At 44.4% G+C, this 18,813-nt stretch overlaps 1 protein-coding gene across 1 annotated transcript in view; it reads left to right on the forward strand.

Moving 5' to 3' along the window:
* Positions 1 to 18,813, forward strand: part of CAPN14 (calpain 14) — a 59,208-nt gene that overhangs the window by 12,584 nt on the left and 27,811 nt on the right. Inside the window, exons 2-3 of the mRNA XM_015112047.3 lie at positions 15,656 to 15,932; positions 18,015 to 18,084. Of these exons, the coding sequence (XP_014967533.3) occupies positions 15,708 to 15,932; positions 18,015 to 18,084 (295 nt within the window). The 5' untranslated portion in view covers positions 15,656 to 15,707. The remainder of the gene's footprint in view (positions 1 to 15,655; positions 15,933 to 18,014; positions 18,085 to 18,813) is intronic.

The raw sequence follows: 18,813 nt of genomic DNA on the forward strand, positions 1-18,813 counted from the left end.
CTTGGAGAAAATGGTATCAGGAACAAAGAAAGGGTCAAGAAGAGAATGGCTAGAAATATGTTCCTTAGTAGTGTATTGATTTGGACCCATTAAACAATGCCAAGTACACAATTGAAATAGGGGCAGAAAAAAAAAAAAACGTGCACTGTACCTGCCTTGCCTCCCTGATGGGCATGACTCACAGCGCTGTCCCCAAGCCCTCCCCAGACAGAGCAGTCCTTGTCAATCAGAGTTCACTCAAATTATTTGTTATGAATAAATGTTATTGAAATTTTAATTAGTTCTCTGAGAACTTAGGAAAACACCCTGCTGTTGAGAAAATAGCTTGTTTGTGTTTATTTTCAAACTTCACAATGAATTTCTTAAAGAATATTTTCTATGACATTCTAAAAAGATTGTGAATGTGAAGGATTTAATAACTTAGGTCTTGGAATTTACTTTGAAACCTTGGCCATGACTTTTCATTTATGAGATACCCCACAAAGCCTCTTTTTATTATCTTGGTTCTTGGATAGATTTCTAATGCTTGAAAGTTATATACGGAATCATCAATTTTTCCTTTCATTCTTCTGAACTTGTTATTGCCCTTTCTCCCACTCACAAATCAAAGCCCTTCTCTTTTCCTTGTTGGATCCTGGTTTTGAAAATGTACAATCAAATGAACAAAAATCAGGTGGAAAAAAACATCAAGGAATAGCATGACTTGTCGGTTAGTGGCATGATCTTGGCTCACTGCAACCTCTGCCTCCCTGGTTCCAGTGATTCTCCTGCCTCAGCAGCCTGAGTAGCTGGGATTACAGATGCATGCCACCATGCCCAGCTAATTTTTGTAGTTTTGGTAGAGTAGGGATTTCACCATGTTGGTCAGCCTGGTCTCGAACTCCTGACCTCGTGATCCACCTGCCTCAGCCTCCCAAAGTGTTGGGATTACAGGCGTGAGCCACCGCACCCGGCCGTCAGTTTTATGAAGCTTTGGTGCTGCTGCATCCACCACAGCCTGACATCCCTTGTCTGTGGGGCTGCCAGAAGTAACCCTGGCCAGGGTAATGATACCCCATGACTTTCTCGCTTTACTCTTATGTTGGCAAAACAGAGAATCAATGGTTAGAGCTTAGCCATAGGCGTTTCAGTAGTTTTTCTTATTTACAGTTGTGTTGGATACAAAACAGTTTTACTTGTTCCTTAATGTGAGTCTAATGAAGCCCCATAAATAACCTGTGTGCCCATGAAAGGTCACCTTGGAGCAGTCACTATTTACTGTCTCAGGTACTCTATTTTATTCCTCAACTGGATTTTTTTACTTCTTATTTCAGTGCCCCAAATTCCAACAGTCAGGGATTCATTTGGAAAAGGAGTTTTCTATTTTAAAAAATGCAAATATTATGGTGAGGTTAAGGACGTGTAAGCTATTCTCACAGTAGTGAGACATCAGGAATTCAATTCAATTGCTTTCCCATGCCCTGAAGGAATGAGAATTTTGATTAGAGGGAAAGGAAGGAGAAACTTTAGAGAGCAATTAGGTTTGTGGGAGAGGCAGATTATTTAGGGCACTTGGACTCTTCTAGAAGAAATGGAAAGTAGGGCATTAGAAGGTGCCACAGACGCATTTGACCTCCTTTGAATGTTTGCTCAAGGCTGGTCCCAAACAGAATCATACATGTTGTAACAGAAAGTAGAGAGAGGACGAGCACAATTGTGTTTCATGTGATTGAGTCCCAGGAAGAGGAAATGGCTTGCCCAGCTTCACAAAGTTAGTGAACCTGCATCTGTGTTTCTGACTCTCAAGCTAACCCTCGTTTTCCAGTACTCCACTGCAACACCAGCCAAGGAACACGTTTCCCTCTGCTTTGCCTCCAGGACTTAGAACTCCAGCAAGTGCTCCGGTTCTACTGCTCCTGAGCCTGTGAAGCCCACCAAAGCCTTTCTGGGAAATTCACAACTCCTAAAATCTTGTTTCCACAGGAAAGTAAATTTCTGGTCATAAATCACAAACTTGCCAACCCACTTCTGGTCCACAGCCCACTGTGGGTCAGGACTGCGTGTGCCTTGCAGAGACAGAATGCTCATCACCAGATGCACTCGAGTTCACTGCCTTTTTCTCAGGCATACTAGTCTGTCCTGGGTGACAATCGGAAGCCTGGGGAAGGGATGTATGACTTCTGAGATGTCAAAAGGCCACAGTGCTGCTGTGCAAGGCTAGTGAGCCTCCCTGGCCATCTGTTTCCTGTCACCCAGGACAATAACTTTCAAGAGTTGTCACGGGAGGAAATGGCCCTTGGGCCTTACCCTCTGCGTCTGGATGGCTCTGTGAATCCACAACACAATTTATAATAAGCCCAGTGGTGACCATAGCAACAACTCAGACATACAGTGAGCCTAGCCCTGTGCCAGGTGCAGGGTGCTGTCCCAAGGGATGAACTGAAGCCCCTCACCTGGAGTCCCTGAAAAGATGATGAATAGAAGGGGGAAGATAACTAAGGGCCAGGATGAGGAGATGAAAATGAAAAGGTTATATATCTGGGAGACAGATCAATAATAATAATGGTCTTCCTAAATCCACTGCTTCTACTATCCGCATAACACCTTCAGACCTGTGCGAGGAAGGGTGGCTATTTGGTGCATGAAGCAGGGGGAAGGCTCCAAAAAGTGTTGCACTCAGGAAGAAAGCTTTGGATTTGATTTGACAGTGGCGGGGAGACAATTCCTTGACAAAGATGAGAAAAAGTTAGTGCAACCTGACTCCCTGGGACTTTAGCCCCATCTCTGCTGTTTACCGGCTATGGTTATCTTGGGCGAGTTGCCGTGCTGTGCCTCCGTCTTCTTTTTGTAGAATGTGGATAATAATAGCACTGCCTCACAAAGTTGTGAAGATTCCATGAGATTCTGCATGCAATGTGCTTAGCATTGTGCTTGGCACGTCATAAGTGCTCAAAACATGTTGGCTATTATTATCAATATTAGTTAATTTATCAGTACTAATAAAATAGGTAGAGTGATAATCACACAAAATGATTGAGTTGCAGAGATTAGAGTCAAGGCAAATGCCAAGAAGCAGGTGGGGAGGAAGAGGACAGAGGATTTCCACAGGGAAGGGACTCTGATTTCACTGACACATATTGAGCACCTCCTGGGTACTAGGTATGGGGATCCTAGGTGTGCAAGCGTGGAGGCCGGCAAGCTGGAACCGACTAAGCTGCTATGATGAAATCTGTGCAAGTGGTGGCGGAAGCCTAGGAGAAGGATTTGGGAGTGGTGGGGGGAGGGGAGTGAAGAAGTCTAGAGCAACCACAGGAGGGCCAGGAAAAACTTTAAGGGAAGAACAACCAGATTTGGAGCAATGGGACCCAGGGTGAACTGTGAGGAGACAACCAATGGGAGGCCAATGTTCTGAGTCCCAGATGGCCAAAATGGGGGATGTGGAAAGTAGGTTGGGAAGGAAGAGGGAGCTATCTCAATAGCACAAATGAATCACAGATTTCCTCCTTAGCAGGAGACATCCCTGAGACTCTGACAATCATAAAAGAAAACCCACAGCCACCTCTTGAAAATACTTTCTAGGCTTCTGTCAATGTTAGTTTAAACATAGGGATGTAGAGGAATCTCTGTCTTGGTTCTTTGGTGTCCTGGGAGTGGTGGGGAGGTGAGCAAGTGGGGTCATGTGCTCCTGCAGTGAAATGCTTTTCTATGTCTCACCTGAAAATACCCTCCCCAGGGTTGAAAGTGAGAAGATGACTAACTCTCTCATCAAGGCATTACTGGAACAGGTTCTCTCTGTATGGTGTTCTAAAGAAATAATTGGATTTGTGTAATCCAGTCACAAAGCCCTGGGTACTCCACTCCCTTCCAGAGAACACACACTGGGGAGGAGCCAAGGTCCTGGGAGGTGGGGTTGCAAATTCTTGGCCAAACACCATGTGTAGAAAGGACCCATATATAAGAGGTGGTCTCAGGCTACTGGCTTCTGACTGCACCAGGATTAGAGCCTACCCAGGTGCTTAAAGAAGCAAAATCTCCTGTGCAGGTAAGTTTCTTTAGTTCCAGGGGTGGGTCCAAGTTAGCCCAAAGGCCCTGTGAGACTCTACAGGGTCTGGGTTTAGAAGGTGAGAGGAAGGTATTTGCTTCTCCTGGTTTGAGCTTTGTAGGTGAGTATATACAGAAAAAGCCCTGGAGTCTGGAGATTTCAATTTTGTCCTCAGTTTTGCCATCACTTATTAGTGTGACCTTGAGGAATAGACTTCAGCCCTTTGGCCCCAATCTCCTCTTTTAAAAAAAAAAAAAGATGGGAGTATGTTTGGGCCTGGGTAATTTCTGAGGTCCCTCCAGCTCTGGTTTCTCTCGAAGTCATTTAGTAGAGTTATTGATGCGGCTAGGTGCTGTCATTTCCCAGAACACAGGCCATCCCAGTGGTCTCCTGAGCCTCCTGGTGAGAAGGAATCTGGAGGCAGCCAGTTCCTCACTGAGGCCTTATGGGATCCTCAGAGTCAAGGAGGCCGACTGCTCTCTGGTTCTAATAAGCAGTGGGGCTGGGCTGACTTCCTCTATGAAATTAGATGTGAAGAACACACTGGGACTGTGACCACACTGTAAGAGTGGAATTGTGCCTCAAATGATAGCTGTCAGTGTGGTGCTTGGCACGGCCCTTGCCTAGACTAGAAATCTCAAAATTGCCCTTGTCTAGGTGGTCTGCTGGCCTATGGGCACTGGAAATCACTCATCAAGGCTCTGGAGGACTCCGGAGTGAGGCAGTCAGCTCTCAGTTCCGCTTATAACCCTCTTCTGTGGAGGCACAGTATGATAATGTTTTGGTGGGTGGTACCTAGGTTTTTCAGCCTGGGTACATCTTTCAAGCCTGATAGAGTGAGGGGTACCTTTGATTTTCTAGGGGGAGAATTCTTGGATGAGTTAGGTACTGGCCATTTCACAGAGTAGGCACCTCATCCTGAAGAGTGAAGGCCCTTTCTAGAGTGTGAGCCTGGTTGTTGGACTGTGACTTCCTCGGGGGCAGAAATTCTGTCTAATCCATCCTGTACCCCTACCATCTAGGACAATGCCTGGCCCATGGGGAAGCATGCAGTGCAATAAAGCCTTGTTGAAATGAATTGATTCTCCCACTTTTCAAACTCCCTTGTAAATCTCTCTCCTGACCATCAAAACAAGCAGTAGAAAAGGAATGGAATTGATGTAACTATCAGTGGTATAATTGGTTTGGTGATAGATCGCTCGACCTCAAGGGTAGCCACTAAGCTAATTTATAACATATACATTGGTTTCATCACTTTAGAAAGTTATGTAAATGGAATCAAAGAGTTTTTGTGTCTGAATTTTTTCTACTCAGTATTGTTTGTGAATCTCATTCATATTGCAGTATGTAATTCTTGTTTGTTCAGAGCTGTGAAGTATTTCATTGTATAAATGGATGTGATATCCATTTATATGGATATTATTAATATTTCTCCATGTTCATGGACATTTGGGTAGTTTTCATTTGGGGATATTTTGCATATTTCTCTTGTAAGTATTCTTGCACATGTCTTTTGGTGCATAAATTTAAGCATTTCTGTTGGGTAATAACCAGGAATGGAATTGTATCATATAGTTTGTAGGTGTTTAGCTATAGTATTTACTGTCAAATAGTTTCTTTTCTTTTTTTGTTTTTAAAATATTTCTAATTGGCTTACTTTTTCCAAAAGTTTTCCTGGGTTTTTAACTGCATACCTTGATTTTCTGGAGTAGCGTTAATCAGAGCCTGAAATGACTGGCCGAGTCTTCCAGGCGGGGAGTGGGCTTGCTAGAAGAGGGGGCTGTTAACCAGCATCCTCTCCCCAGTTCATGAGTGTGAGTGAAGGGCAGGAAAGCCCCACAAGAAGAAGACAAGAGGTTTCCAGAGAAGGCTCTGGAGAGGAGGGGACATTTGCCCTGAGCTTTGAAGGATGAGGGAGATCTGAGGCAGAAGGGGTCAGGAGGAAGCGACATCTCCTTTGTAAGTTTGAACAGAGCAGAGGGTTTGTGGTGGGGGTTTGTGTAGACAGAAAGGAACTAACACACCAAGAGCCTGGCCATTTGGACTTGACGCCATGAGCTGTGTGGTTTTGAGGGTATGATGTGAAATGGCCAGTCATATGGCAAATGCAGGATCAGAGGAGGAGAAGAGCTACCTCAGTCTGACCGCTCATCTAGCTCAAATTCCGTGACTCTCTGAAGATGCAAATGCCCCTGCAAAAAAATAAAAGGAATGAATTTACATCTGCTTTAAAACTCTTTCCTGTCCAAATGTGTTGTCAAATGTTCAGAATCATTTGATATTTTGTTTTGAAAATCGGAAGGGTTGGCTCTTTGAAAGTGTGGGAATGGATAGAAAAAGAGTAGGGGATGACTCTCAGGCTAGGGTCCCACTACCTCTTGGGGTGGAAAGTGTCAGAGCAGGGCAGCTCGAGGGGAACAGAGTGACCCCACTGAAGTCATAGTTTAGGAGGAGACTGTACAAAGAGGATGTGCCTGTGCTGGAGAGAAGAGATGCCCCAGGGCTCCCCCCACAGTCAGGCCGAGCAGGCCATGCCTCCCTGGAACTGCTCCGAGGTCCTGTCTGTACATGGGGGCACTGAATGGGATGACCACTAAGTTCCTTCTAGCCTCATATTTGATTCAGCTGCAGTGAGCGATGCCAGGGTGCAACTTCCACACAGGCCAAGTATCCACTTCCTGTGCTCAGAGAAAACTGTGTCCAGGTCATGGCAACTCGTGCTCCAGGGAGTCTTCTTCTCTGCAAAGATTTGTGGCTATGCTGTGTCTCATAAAGTCAAATGGAAGTGGGGCGGCTGTGGGTGAGTAGGGAGCTCCACCAGTCAAGTTCTTAGACCTCCATAGAGGCATGCAGTCAGCCCAGGGGATGCCCACCCTGGGATTGCCAGTTAAGGGACTTCCTGCCTCTTCTCCCCCACCTTCTCCCAAGGTGCATGTTCCCTTTGGAGACTCCTTTTTCTTTTAGGTCTGACCTTGGTTTTACTTCCCCGGGTTGCTTTGATGTGGATCCCACATACCACCCAGGAAAGGAGCCCTCAGGCAAGCCTGGATGAACATTTCGGCGGGGAAGGATGTTCAAGAGGCTCCCTCAACCTAAATCAAGCCCCAGCAATGTGATCAGACTCCAGAGGAGCAGCCAAGTGATTGACAGTTCACAGGAAGTCTTTAACTTCCTTTATCTCAGTTCAGCTTCATAAGAGGGGAGGGGAGGGCATGCTTTATTGTTCCTTACATTTTCCAAGTGAAGAAACATCCATCCCTTCCATCGGTGAGTCAATTGGCCAGCATTTATCAAGCATCTGTTTATTCATGGCATTATGTGACTAGAGATTAAAAAAAAAAAAAAAAAAAAAAGCCTATACCATTCTTGCCTTCAAGAACTCATAGTTGGGCCACATTCATCATTGTTTCCTGAAAGGCAAATGTCTGCTCTAATAAATGAAGAATCATGCTTGACGTTTTCTGTTAGAAACTTGATCTAAATGCAGACAGATGTCTAAACAGTAAAAAAAAAAAAAAAAAAAAAAATTAAAGTCTTTCAAACCATTAATGTTACAAAATCATTTCATCTTTTATGAACAGGTCATGATGTATACATAGAGATGCTGGTTTTCATAATCAGTAACCACAGAACCACCTGAAAACTGCCCAGGAATGCCTGATGTTATCACATCTAAATAAGGGATTAGACACGAAACTTTAGCAGAGAGAAACTGCAGGCCACATCTGCAAGTGTTTTGAGACATGAATGCAACTGTAAATGTTAAGGGTCTATTAAAAAGTCAACGAATCAATTAGAGATAAAACTGTTGCATTAAGATAAATTCTTCATGATGGATTCAACCAACCACATTTTAATCTGTGAGTTCCTATTTGGAGCTTACCCCTGTCCTTAGCCCTGCAGCAGCAATCTACCTGGTTCAATAGTGCTTTAGAGCAGTGCTCAGCAAACTTTGCCTGTAAAGGATGGCATAGTAAATATTGTAGGCTTGTGGCCCCTAAGAACTCTGTGTCAATGACTCAACTCCACTGTTGTAATGCAAAAGCAGCCACAGACAATACCAGACAGATAAGCATGGCTGTAGTTTCAGTAAAACTTTATTTATCCAGGCTGTAGTTTGCCAACTCCTACTTTAGACTTCCGTCAAGTCTTTTCACACGGTTATGTCTTTTGAGTTCTGAGAATAGGCACAGTACACGTCATTCCGTGTTGAGGGTGAGGAAGCCAGCTCAGAGAGGGTAAAGGAGTCAGCACACGGGCATCCGGGAAGAGGCAGCAAACCCACTTGCCTTCTGGGTTTTCTAATTCCAAACCTAGCACTCCATGGCCACTGCACACCGCCTATTACACAAAAGAAGTACAATCCCTGCTCACGATAAATCTAGCAAAGCCTATAGTTAGTCTTGTTCTTTTGTTCCGACTGTCGAGAACAAGGAATTGATTGTTTTTCAATCTGGTGCTTTTTATCATGTAGACAGAGTCTTGTACAAAGAGCCTAGGTTTCGACTCCAATTTTGCCTGAGACAACTTAGTGGGTTGTGGCAAGATGCCAGAGTTCTCTGGAAATCCATCATCCCCCAGGAGGATTCTACAGGTTCATGTGAGTGAGTGCATGGTACTTATTTCTTTAGCTTCCTTTCCAGAGACCTGACTCTACCCCTATAGGTTGATCAAAGGCCAGGTGTTATGTTCCCAGCCTGAGACATACTGTCTAGCACATAGTAGGTGTTCAGCAAACATGTGAACTGAACATCAGGGCAAGGACTCAAGACACTGTATGGACCCCTGGGAATTAGTTCCTATTTTTGTATTCTGGTGAAATTACTGGGAAGCTCCTTTCTATGTCTTAGAGTCTCAGTTTTTCCCACTTTAAAATGGAGCCCACAATCCTCAACTGCTTCAGAGGTGGTTGAAAAGGTAGCCACCACCAAGGAAAGCCAGGATTTGGGCAGATATTATTATTCCAAATCAAGGCAGTAGTTCAGCATGATGATGCCAGTGGGACAGGAGTCAGGCTGATTCCCTGGTTTTTCTATATAAACTTAAAATTTTAATTTGAAACAACTATATATAATAAACATGTACCTTTTTTTTTTTTTTGGAGACAGAGTCTTACTCTGTCACCCAGGCTGGAGTGCAGTGGCGGGATCTCAGCTCACTGCCCCTCCACCTCCTGGGTTCAAGCAATTCTCCTGCTTCAGCCTCCTGAGTAGCTGGGATTACAGGCGCCTGCCACAGCGCCCAGCTAATTCTTGTATTTTTAGTGGAGATGGGGTTTTGCCATGTTGGCCAAGCTGGTCTTGAACTCTTGACCTCAAGTGATCTGCCCACCTTGGGCTTCCAAGGTGCTGGGATTACAGACGTGAGCCACTGTGTCTGGACATGTTTTTAAGCGTGTTGTGCACAGTTCATTGAGTTTTGATGAAAAAATATACAGATGCAACCACCACAGTCGATATAGAACATTTCCATTACCCCAAAAGTTATTTTGCACTCCTTCCCAGGCAATTCCTTCTCCCAGTCCCAGGTAACCACTGACTTGCTTTTTTTTATGTTGTATTTTTATGAAACATATTTTTTTTCCATGATAAAAGTAATACATACTAATCGAGGAGTCCAGAAAATATAGAAAAGTTTAACAAAGTAAAATAAAAGTCTTAGTCACATTATCAGAGATAGTTCATATTCTTATTTATACGTATTTTCTTCCGATCGTGTGTGTGTGCGCGCGCGCGCGTACATGCATGTGTTTAATAATATTGGGGCCATGATCTATACACAACTTCATTGGTGATTGCGTATGTGTCTATGATGATTGTATCTAAAATCATTTTGCTCACAGAACCTCTAATTGACTTCCGTGTTTGATTAATGGCACCAGGTTACTCATACTGGTAACCTGAGTTGCTATGAAGAATAGATCTTTGTTTCCTAATACATTTTCTAGTTAGTTGTTGCTGTTATAAAAAGAACACCACTGAGTTTCTGTATAGTGTATTTAACTTTTATTCATTGACCTTCTTGAATTCTTTTTTTCCTATAGTTTTAAAAAAAATTTCTTAGATATTCTACACGTAAAATAATCTCTTCTGTGAATAAGTCATTTTTTTTTTGCTTTCTGATTTTTGTGCTCCTTCCTTCCTTCCTCCATTCCTCCCTCCTTCCCTCTTTCTTTCTCTTTCTTTCTTTCTTTCTTTCTTTCTTTCTTTCTTTCTTTCTTTCTTTCTTTCTTTCTTTCTTTCTTTCTTTCTTTCTTTCTTTCTTTCTTTCTTTCTTTCTTTCTTTCTTGTTCTTTCTTTCTTTCTTTCATTTTATTGGCTTAACTAGGAATTACAATGAAAAGTGATTAAGAATGGTAGTAATCAGCATTCTTATCTTCTGTTTATTTTAAGGAAATATCTTTTATCTTTCCTCAGAAAGTATGGTGTTCCTCTAGATTTTTTTAGTAAATATCTTTTCTTAGGTTAAATAAATTTCATTCTAGCCCTAATTTATCCTAGGAAAATAATTAGGATGTGCTCAAAGACATAAACTCTAGTAATACCATCACTGTTTAGTTAAAAAGAAGAAATTACATGAAATTCCAGAAACAATAGATTTTAAAAATAAATTTTGGTTGACGTATGATTTGGCATACTTTGCAATAATTAAATGTGTTCTTGTATATTCAACTTATTGGCAAAGACAAGTATTCATTAGATATTGTCAAGTAAAAGTGTAAAACACAATGTATAATATTATATTACTTTCATTAGAAAATAATTAAGCATAGAAAATTTTCTCTAAAAGTATACATTAAAATTTTAACTATGGCTATCATTGAGTAGTGGGAATATGGGTAATTTATATTTCCTTTCTTTCCCTTGATTTTTCCACAATCAATATATGTTATTTGGATTTTAAAATGAAAATAAGTCAACTCATAGCTAAGTGAAAACTAATTCTTCTGACTTTAAAGTGATTAGAACAAACATATAAAAACCTGCAGTCTGACTGAACATTTAATAGCAGGGATATAGTATTAATTTCTCTCCAGTTTGTCAGAGTCAATGTTTTCACTGATATCAACCTCTCTTTCCAAATAAGTTGTAACACCACCCTTTGTAAAGCCTTCACAGATTCTCACCTGTGCCTATGGACTCTCTATATTCCTGGACAACAGGGAAACTTCCAAGTGGACAATCCCATAGGACCAGGCAATCTGCTGTCTTAAGGTTGACCAGTGCTGTGCTGGTAATATTCAACAACTAGCTCTCAATTTTTTTTTTAAAGGCCAAGGAGCTCTGATTTGTAGCATTTACCAGTTCCATGGTATGGACACTCTCACGATGGCCAATTACAAGGTACTAACATGGCATGATGGAATATAGACTTGGGAAGAGATGTACACAGCTGGCTCCTGTCATCTTGCTCACACTGGCTACTGAAATACCACTGAGACCCACCTGAAGGAGTAAATTTTGACACAAGGTGTATCTAGAGTCTGTTCCTTCTCCCACATTTAAAATGTTCCCATGCACCTTTTAATAAACACTAACATGTTAAATAGGCAGAGGGTTATCAGGAGAGATGAGGAAACCCTGCCTGCACACAGGGATTGGGGTTTGGAGTTTGCACTGCTGGCTGGCGTATCCCCAGGTGTCTTGTCTGGTGATGCTCCTGATGTTCATGAGCCAGTTAGCGTTCAAAGGCCTCCTCCTCTGGATCAAGACACTTAGGTGATCTGAGCACCAGGTTATTTGATACCTCTTACCATCATGATGTCCTCCCTAGCACCCAGCATCTATAGATAAGGGGAGAATAGCCAGCATGGAAGAAGTGGAGATCGAAGCCTGACTCTCTATTTACTTCCTGAGTATAAATAAATTTTGGACAGGCACGGTGGCTCATGCCTGTAATGCCAGCACTTTGGGAGGCTGAGGTGGAAGGATCACTTGAGACCAGGAGTTAGAGCAACATAGCAAGACCTCATCTCTACAAAAAAAAAAAAAAAAAAAAAAAAAAAAAAAAAAAAAAGGTTAGCTGGGCATGGTGGCATGAACCTGAACCTGTAGTCCTAACTACATAAGAGGCTGAGGCAGAAGGATCCTTTAAGCCCAGGAATTCAAGGCTGTAGTAAGCTATGATCATGTCCTTGCACTCCAGTTTGGGTGACAGAGTGAGACCCTGTCTCTAATTAAAAAAAAAATAATAATCCTGACATGCAAAACACTGCCGAACAGCCTAGCAGCTTATGGGGAGCCAAGGAAAGAACTCTGAGGCCCAAGGAGGATGCTTTTAGGCTGCACATTCTTAAATAGCTTGAGCCCCATTGGCCTTCACCTATCTATTTGCATAGTCTTATTTTGTGGACCTGCTCCAACGCTGCTCACTTACAGTAGTCAAAATGAATTTCCAAATGTGACCTAGACCCATCTGGCCCTTTGCAGAGAGCTGTGCCAATCTGAAAATGAGCCCATTTCATCCATGGTTTGTAATATATAGGAAACATGCAAGAACTGCCAACTGGTTTCATCTGGGCCTATATTCTCCCTAAGGTGACTTATAAATATTTATTTAAAAATAAGATGTGTGTGTGTGTATGTGTGTGCGTGCACATGTGTGGCCTCTTTCTAAACTTTGGAGGGTGAGAAGAACCTTTGTCTCCTGAGCCCATGATGTACTGTGCTTGTCATGAGATGTAGTATTTAATCCAAGTATGACCCAGCACTGGGTAAGGAGGGCATGAGCCTGAGTGAGGTTCTGAAGCCGGGGGACCCTCTATCATTTTTCACAGGACAGGCAGTAAAGGATTGTTGTAAAGGCTTGAAGGGATAAAAAGGGAGTCCTTGCCTTTGTGAGGCCTCAAGTTTGTTTATAAATGTACGGTGGTAGAAGAAACTTTTTGGGAAGAAAATGGGGTAAGCCTGGGGGAAGCTTTGCCTACTCATCCACATTAGGAAAAAAAAGAAACTCCAGGGTAAAACACAAGACCTGAGTAACAGCTTTTGAGTCTCTGTGACCTGGGTTAGAAGGGGGCTGGGTCTTCCCCCAGGAAGTACACAGGCACCCGTGACAAATAAGAAGAGCCAGGAATGGACTGCCCTCAGGTCTCAGAGGTAAGGGTGTGAGACAAACAACATTCCAGCAGTGCTAATCCTGCAGGGGATTCAAAAGCCAGTATTAGGCAGAAGAGGCTTTTATGCATGCATCACTCAGAGCAGAACCACAGTGGGGCCACTCCACCAACCGGTCACCAGCAGTGCTTGGTGAGCCACCTACAAAACTGACAGCAAGTGTTTAGAAACTTTTATAGCAATTGATCAAATAATTTAAATTTAATTTAATTTTTGTTGGCTCTAATTTTTTCTTTTTTTTGAAACAGAGTCTTGCTCTGTTGCCCAGGCTGGAGTGCAGTGCCTCCATCTCTGTTCACTGCAACCTCTACCTCCTGGCTCAAGTGATCCTCCTGTCTCAGCCTCCCAAGTAGCTAGGACCACAGTCATGCACCACCATGCCCAGCTAATTTTTGTATTTTTACATGGACGAAGCTTTGCCATGTTGCCCCAGCTGGTATCGAACTTCTGGGCTCAAGTGATTTGCCACCTTGGCTTCCCAAAGTGCTAGGATTATAGATGTGAGCCCTTGCACCTGAAAAAATTTTAAAGGGGGGCTTGATTTTATATATCTTTTGAAATTGTATGTTTCTATTTATTCATTTTCATTAAATTTCTATGACAAATTGGAAATAAAAGAACATAGGCCCTTCACTAGTGATAATTTGAGAAGCACCAAGACAGTAGGGTGCCCAATGGGGTAGACAGTGGGTCAATAGACAGAGGGGGTCTCAGCGAATGCCAGGCACTCAAGGAGGGCTTCCTGGGGAAAGGACTTAAGTTAGACTTTGGGGGATGGGCAGGACCTTGACAAATGGAGAGGACCCCAGGTCACTCCTACAGCCATGAGAGAGTACTCACACTCAGTATAAGCATGTTTGCGAGTTACTTTTAGTGCATGTACATTCTGTCCCAAACACTGTGCTGGGTGTAATAGGCAGTTTGTAGCACTGAGAGCTGAATATTGTTATGGAAGTCAGGGCTCTGGGTTCTGGATACAGCCCTTATAAAATCTCCTTGTATAGCACCGGAAAGATTGTTTAACCCTTCCCGCCCTCGCAGCCTCTAGTCTGTAAGAGCCATGAGGGCAGGGACTGTCTTTGGTGAGCAGTGCCTAGCTCAAGCCTGACAAATGGTAAGTTCCCAGTAAAATTTTTGATGAATGAATGGACAGGTTTCAGTTGTAACACCTGAAAAATGGAGGGGTGGGGGTGGGGGGTGGGGCTGGATAAGATTCATGGTTTTGCAACTGTAAAATGAAAAACTATATTGTGTAGCCAACCTGTCCTGTAAGAAGCTCCAGGAAATCAAGTTTTGTAGCCAGGTTATCAAAACAGGAAATTCTGTTAACAAGGAAAAGGGGAGAATGGGCATGTACCGGCAACTGTTGGTATTTGTCACAATATGTGTCTGTGATTTCTTTCCCCCTTTTACATTAGCAAGAAAGTCTTCAAGGAAGGATTTCTTTTTAAAGAGAATGTAGGCTGGGCATAGTGGCTCATGCCTGTAATCCCAACAGTTTTGGAGGCCAAGGCGGGCCAATCACTTGAGGTCAGGAGTTCGAGATGAGCCTGGCCAACATGGTGAAACCCCATCTCTACTAAAAATACAAAAATGAGCTGGGTGTGGTGGCGGGTGTCTGTATCTGGTGCTCTGCTGGCCTGCCCACGCCAACCTGCAGCCCTGCCAGGGCCCGCAACTGCCCATGGGGGCCTTTCATGAGAGACCAACGCACTCTGTGCTGGAGCCTGGGGCTTTACCCCCAACCCGGAGCGCACCCAGGGGCTCCTGGGATGGGAGAGACGTCCTTGGGAGGCCCCCGCGCGGAGGCTGCTGGCCCCCAGCATCTCCTGCGGCCTTGCTAATCCCGGCTACTCGGGAGGCTGAGGCAGGAGAATTGCTTGAACCCGGGAGGCAGAGGGTGCATTGAGCTGAGATCATGCCACTGCACTCCAGCCTGGGCAACGGAATGAGACTCTGTCTCAAAAAACTAAAAATTTAAAAAAAAAAAAAAAAAAAAGATAATGTAGGAGGAGGTTTTGCAGGGAAGAATAAGGAGGACATTGAAGCAGGAGGAAGGCTGTGTGTCTGTAGCTGGGAGGCAGGAGTTGGCAGGCCTGGTGGAGGCCCTGAGCAGACAGCCACTACTCCCCACTACCTTGGCAGGCATGGGACCCTCCAGCCCAGGGGGCTGAGCTCCGGCTTCCTGCTTCTCTTCTCCTGCCTCCCCACTAAGCAGAAGGGACCCCTGTGACATTGGGGCAGTCAGGGGCCCAGGACTCAGCCCTGAGGCTTGAGAGAACTTTCCCTTCTGTAGGCTTTTGCCACAAGATCCCTGATCCCCCACCAGGTCCTCAAGCGCTTGAGCAAGTGCTCAAGGACCCCCACTGTCTGGGACAAAATTGAACCACCTGCTTCTGTCTCTTTCTCACCAGCTGACTTCTCCGCTCCCATTCTCTCCATCCTTCCCCTCCTCTCTGTGGCAATGGCAAAGCACAAGCAGGAAATGAGGAAACTGACTGTCCTCTGTCCATTTCAGGAGCAGCAGAGACTCCTCAGGAAGACTCACAGGACTGTACCCACTGCCTGCCATGTCTCTGTGGCCACCTTTCCGATGCGGATGGAAGCTGGGGCCAAGGTACTCTAGGAGGGCCTCTCCACAGCTCCCCCAACAGGACTTTGAGGCCCTGCTGGCAGAGTGCCTGAGGAATGGCTGCCTCTTTGAAGACACCAGCTTCCCGGCCACCCTGAGCTCCATCGGCAGCGGCTCTCTGCTGGAGAAGCTGCCACCCCGCCTGCAGTGGAAGAGGCCCCCGGTGAGGCAAAATGTGTCAGCCCAGACCCTCCTGCCCCAGGGTTTAGGCTTTCAGATACTACACCTAAGTTATATGGGAGAAAAAAAAAACAGGCTTTTTCCTACTCTCTCCTCTCCACTCAACACAACACACTCTTCTAACACCAGATGTGTGGGAGGTTTTCCCCATATGCCAAACAATTCTCTGGTGGCCACCATCTGGGTATTCTGTAATGAAATTTACTTCCGACACCGTCTACCTAGAGACAGTGTCAGATCTCGCAGGTTGAGTGTTCATCCCATAAGACTGTCTCCACTTCAGATGCTAATCATAAGTCCCAGGTTGTGACCTGTACTTCTCATGACCGGCCATAAATCAGGACTGTGGTTCCCATGATCCCTTCCTTGGGTTTGATTAATTTGCTAGAGAGGGTCACAGGACTCAGGGAAATGCTTCGCTTACATTTAGTGATTTATTATAAAGGGTATTACAAGGATGCAGATGACAGCTAGGTGGAAGAGATGCATAGGGCAAGGCATGGGGAAGGGGTGTGGAGCTCTCATGCCCTCCCTGGGTGTGCCACCCTCCAGGGACCTCCATGTGTTCAGATATCCAGAGCTCCCTACACCCTGTCCTTTTGGGTTTTTATGGAGGCTTTATTACCTAGGTATGATTGATTACATCATTGGCCTTTGGTGATCAACTTAGCCTTCAGTTTCCCTCCCCTCCCCAGAGGTCAGGGGGTGGGGCTGAAAGTCCCAACCTTCTAAACCTGCCTTGGTCTTTCCAATGACCAGACCCTATCCTGAAGCTACCTAGAGACCACCAGTCACCAGTCAATCATTAGCATACAAAGGACACTCTTACCACTCTAGAGGTTCCCAAGGTTTTAGGAGCTGAATGTCAGAAAACTGAGCAAATGAAGACCAAATATATATTTCACAATATCACACCAGGTCTTACTGTCATTGATCTCCATGAGAAGGGAACTGGGTACATTCCCACCTTCTCACTTTCCAGATGGAGAAAACCAGGGGTGATTTTGAGAGTGGTCTAAGATGTAGCCCTCCCTCAGTCCTGCCCAGAAATATGCAGAATAGCTATAGCCAGAAATATATCAAGGTATTGTTTAGCTTCATCTGAGATGGCAAGGCTTCCTGAGTCACAGCCAATACCATCTGCCAGAGAGATAAATTTTAACATCTCTCCAATCTCCTCCCCCAAAAACAGGCTCATGAAACATGTAAATTAAGAAGCTATTAATCACTTCAGAAAAATATTCTTCACTCTATAAAATGCATCAATTCCTTTAAAAAGCAACTTCTTAATGTGTTCAAATGTAATCCATCTCCCTGAAACTTCATTTACATACAAGATTTCAGGAACATGGCTAGCGAATAGGGTAAAGTTAAGCCTGTGCCACAGACTTTCCTTTTCTCTTCCCTACTCACCCATCACCATCGATAACTGCAGCCCCAGACTTATGAAGCCCCTACTGTGTGTAAAATCTGCAGTGAGCCTCCTAAACTACATGGCAGCCAGATCCCACTTCTCTCAAAATCCTGGGAACTGCTGACATAGAGACTCTGTTCTACAACTGACTCTTGGGGAAACTGTGTCCACGCAAAGACTGAAGGATATAAATCTTGCCACGGAGCAGAGACCACCCCCCTAGCACCCCAGCCCAGGCTGCATCTCAGCAGGAAAAGCCAAAGAGACCATCTTATTAGGGGTCAGGAATAGGAAGAAGGAGTAGGGGAGAGTAAAGAGAAAGAGAAGATCTCTAGGAAAACCAAAAATGCCTCCTATAAAAGTGTTTCCATTTTTAATAGAAACTCTAAGAAAAGGCATTTTTGGTATAAGTGCTATTTCTCAATATCTACAGAGTCCAGGGCTCTGACTTACACAAGCTGTAAGAAGGAATGAGAAATAAAAAGGACAGAATTCTGTATCCCAGATCTTCTGGGACAGCACTGATTACACATATATTCTGTATCTTTGTCCCCATAAGTCCAGTTTGGGGGTATGGGAAAACATGGTCACTGTAGCTCCAGGAGCTTTTTTGTTCGAGGTCAGAATGACAATTCTGTTTGTCTCCGGCAGGAACTGCACAGCAATCCCCAGTTTTATTTTGCCAAGACCAAAAGGCTGGATCTGTGCCAGGGCATGGTAGGTAAGTTTGCACAGCCCTGGGAGACAGACGCTAGGCTGCCTGCTGGCCAGGCCTGGCCAAGACAGAGTGGATGATGAAGAAGAGAATCCAGAGATCCCCACTGGAGAGAGGCCCAAAGTGGCTATTCACTGGCAAACCCTGAAGGCTACCTGGATGTGCTCTGTTCTTTGCTGTAAAGTTTATAAAAGCTGGTCCTCTGAGGATGCGTGGGAATGCATACCCTGCCTAAGTCCTCACATAATCCTCATTACCAGTTTACAGGTCTAAATTCTAAGTTTGGAAAATGTGCTCACTCTATTTTAGCTCCCACAGTGGGACCTTCTTAAGACAGCAGTCATTAGCCTCCCCAGAATAGGATCAAAGCAGATCTATCCTCAACTCTACCTTTTTAAAATAGTAAATTGGTCATCAGGGAAGGCCCAACCAAGTCCAGCGATATCCGTTTCACAGACAGGGACATAGGGTCCTGAAGGGTTGAGGCTTTCCCAGAAGAACGTAAATCAGTTTCAGAGGCAAGATTTGGAAAAAGCGGATGGAGTTCAGGTCCAAATTCCTGAGGATAGGGCATTCAGGAATCTAAAAGCTGGTCCAGGAACATGGCTCTGGTTTTGGTGTCAAGTTGGATTTCAGCCAGTGCTCCCAGCCTCCCACTCTGCTCACTCATCATCTGCCTTCCCAGTATGTAATTCCCTTCTCTGAAACTAGGCTACAAGCCCAGAGAGGGTAGCC

Source organism: Macaca mulatta, chromosome 13 (genome assembly GCF_049350105.2).
Source record: "Macaca mulatta isolate MMU2019108-1 chromosome 13, T2T-MMU8v2.0, whole genome shotgun sequence".
Taxonomy (NCBI): Eukaryota; Metazoa; Chordata; class Mammalia; order Primates; family Cercopithecidae; genus Macaca; species Macaca mulatta.